Genomic DNA, 7,295 nt, shown 5'->3' on the forward strand with positions numbered 1-7,295 from the left:
TCCGCATCGGAAAATCAGTGAAAAATATGATGCAGGCGGGTGACGGGAACGGAACAATTTTTCGATGGCCGCCTAATTATCCCAAGTTACAGCAGTTGACGGTACTATATATCTATCAAAGTAGAGTTCTACAATGCTAATAAACTTTTGACAATAAACTGTTATCAATATGAACTTTTTATATACAAGCTGATATGGGAAAATGATTATCAAGTCAAAAAAATGTCTTAAAATGAAAATAGCTGTGTAGTCTCATGAAACAAACCTTATGTAGACTGTAAACTTTAAAAACAAAAAATAAAATATAAACTGATAAACTAAATTCCAACATCATGGGTTAAAAAGCCAAGGCTGTTGAAACAAGCATTTTGATATGTTATCGTTAAAGGTCCATGCATGTCTGGATTACATTTTCCATGTGAAATTTCCAAAGGGCGATGATCCTGCAAGATTGAGGATTCAAGAATAAAAAAATTTCCCCTCACAACAGGGTTTACAAAAATTGAGTAGGGTGCACAAAGGCATTTCTTTCTATGTCCGTTGTGAAACGAACACATTTCAAGTTGCTATTGAATGTATCAATAGACCATCCAAGGACAGTGTAAAAATTGTTTCGTATTTTGAAAATATCGCCGTCATTTACATCTTGATGTTTCGAGATGTAGCCGATATCCAACCGGGTTCCTTTTTCAACTGTTATAGTACCTACTCCTGGCTCAAAATTAAAATGAGTTATGGGTAGGTCCAAACGATCTTGCCAATTGTGGTACCTCATAGTTTTCGTCAAGGCCACCACATGGGACAAACACTTTAACTTTATTCTCACCCTCAACTTTCTTCACTGGAATAGCAAGTCTTCCTCCTTCAAAACTAATCATTTCAGCTGCCAATAACTCCCCATCAACCAATTTATAGACTTGTAACTGAGTCTCTTGTTTGAAGGAGACCCACGGACAAACTAACAGCTTGTCATGAAAGCGCAAGTGCTTAACAAAACACTTGTCGTCACTGAATAGCTCAGAAACTCGTCTGAGCGATTTGATAGCAAAACTTCGCTTATCAATACTACCAATCTTTGGCACTTCAAGTGGCTCACCAGGTACAAACTTTTTACCAAACAACACAGCAAATGAAAGCTTAGGAACGTCATTGATCAATATTTTCTTGTGGTGTGGATTACATGCATTTGATTTCAAGACATTACTATCTCTAAGCTTTTTTTTCACACGAGTTTCAATGTTTTGGTTGACACATAAGAAGAATTGTTGAAGAGAGTTATGATTGAGCGCCATTTTCTTTTTGATGAAGCCTTCCTTCTCGGACTGCGTATGTTATTGTAGCCCCGAGTTTCCGTGATCGGAAAGGAACATTCTACCGTGCGCTATTTTACCGAACGAAACTCAAAACCGCTTTATAGTTCCAAATCGAAATGGCCGTGAGCATCTCTCTCTGAGCCTGGTTTTCAGATTTTTATATGCTTATAAGAAAACATGTAATAGCTGCTAGGACTCATTATCCGTACAACTGTTAAAAAGAATGTTACCATCAAAAGATATCACCTATAAACAACAATCTTTTTCTTTGCTTTCAAATAATCTATTATATCGTATGTATAATACTCAAATGGGCTATTCCATTTTTAAACCATACAGGGGTATTGACGAACTTTTCCAGGGGGGGGCTGAGCCTTGATTTTCCAAGGGGTTTTTGGTCATTTTCAGATTTTCCAAGGGGGTTATTAAAGGTTTCCAGGGGGTTCTCTCCTCCTGATCAGTTTTTATTTGACGTCAATTAGATAAGACGCTTTTGCAACGCTCTTCGGAAAAATGGCTGAAAACAAACAAAAACATCAAAATTCATGAAAATAACATCAAAATGGATAAAGAGCAGCCTTTCGAAGCAGCCTCACCACCTCAAGCTTGCACGCCTTCAAGATGTACCAATGACGAAGACCTGGATCGCTTGGAATGCAAAAAATGTAAAAGATCAGTTCATTATGAGTGCACACAGCTACCTTTGTATCAACTACAAATATTCGTGACATCCTATAACGATCATTACTTATGTTCAAACTGCGTCCGAATAACGAAGAACCTAAGAAATAAAGTGGGGAAAAACACTCATCATATTATGCAAAATGAACTTAAAAAGAAAGACGACGTCATACAAAAACTGAACAACGAGGTCAACACCAACACCAAAACCCGTGATTCCATCAAAAATGATCTCAAAATTTTTCTGGCAGGAAAACTACAAGAAATGGAAGAAAAGACAAGAACCATGATAAAGGAAGAAATCAAGCACACAACAGAAATAATGACGGAGACATCAAAGAAAACATACGCCGAAATTACTAAGAAGCACAAAGAAGACTTAAGATCTGCCGAACAACAAAAACGGAAGGAAGAAAGTGAAAAGAAAGACATAGACTCCAGAAAACTGAATATCATCGTTCACGGGTTTCTCGAATATTCAGGCCCAGATAAGGAAAAAGAAGAAAATGGGAAAAAATATAACATATTTTGGTTCCGAGAGCTCCTGGAGGACATCAACGTTCCAAATAAATATTACTCACCACAGATTAGGAAACAGAAAAACAAAAAACGGCCGTCCTCTTAAAGTCACCCTACAAAGTCAGCATGACAAAGATCTTATCATGAAGAATTTACACATGCTGAAAGAAACTTGTTTCTTTCAGGTAAGTATCACGGAAGATTTCACAATCAACGAACGGAAAAAGATAAAGGAGATGCACGAACAAGCAAAGAAACTTAACAAAGACTATAACAATAAAGACTTCGGTAAAATGGTGGCCAAACTGCCGTCCCTTGTTTTGTCAGGCTAGCTCTAAAGCTCTAAAATAGCAATAGCATCTAATAACATAAAAAAAACAGAATATGATTCTTCAATGGGAATCAAAACTATAAAGTGCACTTACAAACGTCAGTATGTCAGATTTAGCAAAATTAATAACGGCACTGTCATCATTGACAATAAAATAAACCATTTTCTGTCAAGAGCCTTGTAAACATTCCAACAACTTCCATCGAAATGATCTATCACAGCTTAGTCTACCATTTTTAGCGCGGTCTGAGGATTAAGCCGAGAACGCTCACTGAACGCCCGCGCGGGTGAAAAACTTTAATCTGTCAATCATTTTCTCAAGCGAAGAGACGTGAAGCGATTCTAGCTTTACGACAACTGGCACGTTAGAGGAAGCCCAAGAACAAAACTACGAATCGTTAAAAAATTACAAAACCAAACAAAAATATCTTCAAATTATAAACCAAAATACTCTACAGAAGAAATCGTCAGCGATTGGGCATCAACAGATGGTGATGAATGATTCATTTTGTAAAATAGGCAGTCGAACTCTATTAGCTTTAAAACATTTTTGTACACTTTTTTTCGACTTTAAAGAATATACACATTAACATTAACATTAATCTGGCATCAATAGTCACTTTCTAGGCCCTTTTTCACAAAATTTCACTTTCCAGGGGTGTCGAATCCTAATTTCCAGGGGATAGTTTGTTATCCACAATTTCCAGGGGGGTTAGTGAAAAGAGTTTGTCAATACCCCTGTACAATTCTTTTTGGAATAGCCCAATGTGTGTTAACACATTAGTGTTTTCTATTGAATTCAATAAGAGATGTTGCATATAGACAGTGTCTTTATTTAGTAAAATAAAGATTGGTACGTCCAGCCAAACACAGATTCGATCTGTAGCTCTCACTATACCATTATTCAAATTATTTAGAATTTACGAAACAATTCTCTCACTTCAAATCACAAAGAAAACTCCATTGAGAAAAAATGGAACGCTAATCTATGAGCGTTTGATAAAAATTTCATCACTCTTCATAAACAAAAAAGAAAAGATTTGAAAGAAACAACGATGGAATGCAAATTAAACATAACCTTACCTATCATATCTTTAAAAATTCAATTCCTTCTGACTTCTCTGAAGATAGATTTGTATGGAGGGGCTTTGTTTACTTTTATTTAATAAACGCATGCGCAGTATATTATTTTGGAACTGCCGGCAGCCGAAATATATTGCAAAACCGGTGTTCTTCTCTTCCAAACCGGTAGCAACCGGTTCTGATTGACTGAGATTTCAGATTTTTTGGAAACCGGTTTAGATCTGTCTGAACCGGTTGCACAAACGATCGGCACCGGTGCAAAGATCGGTTTTTCGATAACCGGTTTAAATCGGGTGTTATGGAAATCGCTTGGCAGGACACAAATTGCGGAAAAATTACGGCAGTTGGAACACCCAAATTTGGTAAGATTCATAGGATTTTCTTCCAAGCCTTCTGCACTGGTGTTTGAGTTTTGCCAGGTAACCACTGATGGAAATGAGTTCAACAATTTAGCACAGCTCATAGGCTACAAAAATGAAATTCAAGCATTTTGTCTCAATGAAAGACTTGACCTTATGAGACAAATGTCAGAGGGAATCTCCATCTTCACAACAAACAGATCACTCATCGTGACATTAAACCAAACAATTTTCTAGTCCAACAAAGCGATACTGGAATAGTGGTCAAAGTGTCTGACTTTGACGATGTAGTTGTCTTAAAGACTGCTATAACCTGCAGTACCACCAACTACCAAGTTGGAATGACGCTTGCATACATTGCTCCAGAAAAATGCCCTGGAGCATCTGCCCACACGTCTTTCGAAACGGATATATACTCATTGGCCGTATGTTGTTTTCAAATCTTGTTTAACAAGCCTTTTATATGGGAAGATGTGTTACCCTTCATGAATGACTCACTACTAATCCACGCTCTAGCAGAAAACAAACGACTCAATTCTGGCATGATTGAACAGCTATACAAAGCTGACATGAAGAAAATTGAGGATTTGATTGTAGGTTGTTGGTCAACTGGCCCCTCGGTTAGACCCAGTGGAAAAGATCTTTCAATTCTAATTGCTGAAGACATTGCATTGTATTTTTTGTTTTTTTAGAATGTTTCAAAGAAGACATTGCTTTGCCTTTTGTTTTGAAAGCAAAGCAAAAAATATTCTCAATACCAAAGTTGTTGTGAGTCTGATAGATTGTTACTTTTTTTTAGAAAAGTAAAGATAATGAAAGTGAATAAAGTTTACAAATGTGATTCGTGTGAAAATGTCTACAAGAACAGACAACATCTCTCAAGACATAGAAAGACTTGCAAGTCAAATGTTTTTGTTAAATGTCATACATGCAGCAGGGAATTTAAAAGACAAGACTCTTTAAAACGCCATTTGAAGGTATGTAGTGTGGTCAAACAACGAAAGTGTAACATATGTAACAAGGAATTTCAATTCCCAGCGTTCCTGAAAAAAACACCTCAAAACCCATTGTGAGAAAGAGCGATATAAATGCGAAAAATGTGGCGAGCGGTATAAAAAAGAAAGTTATTTAAAAAAGCACCTGGAGAAAGAATGTTTTGAAAATGAATACAAGTGTGATGAATGTGGGAAGTTGTTTGAGAAAGAACCATGTTATAGAGGGCACCTGATGAATTGCTTACAAAATCAAGATTATTTCGATATTTATAGAAGAGAAACAAATGCCAACTGCATTTCCTTTTCTTATAATGGCGGCTCATTGTATAATTTTGTCCTTAACCTTAGCTACCAACCATGGTTGATATTGGTCAACCCAAAGCAATTATGATATGGTGGACTCGGAGGTTGAAAATGAAGATAATTCTACGCCTAAGATAATTACCAAATTTGAAATACAAAACACATTCATTTGTTTGCAAGGAAATCTTGAAAGATATTTAGATAATTCAGGAAACTAAAACAACTGTCACTAAGTTCTTGATAGATTAGGCCTTTTATGATTTGATCCCTCTGACGAACGAAAATTGTAGTAAGGCTAGTCAAAATAAAAAATTCTATTGGTCACGAGCCTATTACATTTTTCGTCCCTCATCGAGTTTACTTAACTTCGTTGTTATATGAAGTAAACCAATAAATCAATTTCATTTATAGCTCCATTCTGATGTTGAAAAGAGGGATCGTTCTGCTTGTTCCAGTACTACTTCGACGCCCCGTTTTGTAAGAAAGGTAATTTCATTAAATCAAAATATTTTTTAAATAATAGTTCTCAATTATGGTGAATTCGCATTTTCATACCAGTATTTGTAAATGTAAGCTTTCCATTTGACATTTTCATTACAGCCACAAGCGAACGGGCCAAAACGCTGCTTGTCTGGAAACTATAGCACACCAGGTGGCTTAGAGGAGGTATATAATTAAGATATAATTATAAATCTCTTTAAAGTGTTACTGCGGTTACTGCATTTCATAAAAACTAAAATCAATCAATAACTTGTAGACTTTTTAATTGTCTTTATAGCCGGTTACAGAGAACCAGAGTGTTATTATGGAAGAAAGTGCGAACTCAACTCCTGCTGGGCTAGCACAGGTAAGAAAAAAAATTGCAAATTTAAAAACAGGAACAACAAATTAGACCAACTATTAACTTTAGCCATCAATCTTAACTACTTACAGCAGCACCAGTTTGGCAATTCACTCTAATGTGTACTTTATTTTCAGCAAACTAAAGAAACTCCAACAAAGGAAACACCATCTTCATCCACCAATCCAATGACACCAAACACCCGAAAAAGGAAAAGTCGATTGGCCAATGAGTTAGCTGATTTCATTAAAGATTTAGATTTACCACTAGACGATTCTTCTGAGGTGATATCATTAGCATTAAAGAAACTTAGCTTGCTTGATGTAATCAATTTTAGTCGAAAGCCAACAAAAGCAGGCAGGAAAGTGACTTCATTAGAAACAAGACGAGAAGTCAATATATTCAACAATAATTCAACCCAGTCAATTAACACATCAAGACCAGCAAAACTCAGAGTCTTAGACAAAAAGACAATACAAGCTGATTTGAATTTTGCCGAAACTGTTAACATAATCCAACAAAGAAACCGTCCGTTTTATCAAAGCCACTGGTTCATTGCTAATCTCACATATAAACAGTTATATCATAAATATCTATCGACCAGCCAGAATGACAAGTCTCACTTGGAACTTTCATGGCTTTGAAACCGTTCTACATCAGGACTGAAACAACGAAGGATCTTGAAGTTTGCTGCTGTAAAACACATCTCCATGCTCGATGGTCAATAAAAGCTCTTGTAACATGTTGTGCTAAGCAGGACATTAACCTCGGTGATGTTTTATCCTATGAGAGTTTCTACTCATACCTTTACAAAGATTGCCCGACTGAAGAACACACATACATAAGTTGGGAATGCTCCCCCAGCAAAAA

The 7,295-nt window shown here is 36.3% G+C and overlaps 1 protein-coding gene across 1 annotated transcript; it reads left to right on the forward strand.

Moving 5' to 3' along the window:
- The first annotated feature begins 2,656 nt into the window (after window positions 1–2,656).
- On the forward strand, window positions 2,657–7,091 carry LOC136815311 (uncharacterized). Its single transcript, XM_067071754.1, has 7 exons — window positions 2,657–2,698; window positions 4,487–4,879; window positions 5,996–6,070; window positions 6,185–6,250; window positions 6,363–6,431; window positions 6,563–6,709; window positions 7,086–7,091. The coding sequence occupies exons 1-7, from the start codon at window positions 2,657–2,659 to the stop codon at window positions 7,089–7,091; spliced, it is 798 nt and encodes a 265-aa protein (XP_066927855.1).
- Window positions 7,092–7,295: the final 204 nt, after the last annotated feature.

This window comes from Clytia hemisphaerica, unplaced genomic scaffold (assembly GCF_902728285.1).
Source record: "Clytia hemisphaerica strain Z4C2 unplaced genomic scaffold, Clytia hemisphaerica genome assembly, whole genome shotgun sequence".
In the NCBI taxonomy this organism is placed as follows: domain Eukaryota; kingdom Metazoa; phylum Cnidaria; class Hydrozoa; order Leptothecata; family Clytiidae; genus Clytia; species Clytia hemisphaerica.

Excerpts from the sequence above, each read along its gene's own strand:
- LOC136815311 (XM_067071754.1), top strand. The coding sequence starts at position 2,657 with ATGAAGAATTTACACATGCTGAAAGAAACTTGTTTCTTTCAG. Across the intron at positions 6,251-6,362 it reads CACCAGGTGGCTTAGAGGAG|CCGGTTACAGAGAACCAGAG; the intron begins GTATATAATTAA and ends TTGTCTTTATAG. Across the intron at positions 6,432-6,562 it reads CTCCTGCTGGGCTAGCACAG|CAAACTAAAGAAACTCCAAC; the intron begins GTAAGAAAAAAA and ends CTTTATTTTCAG.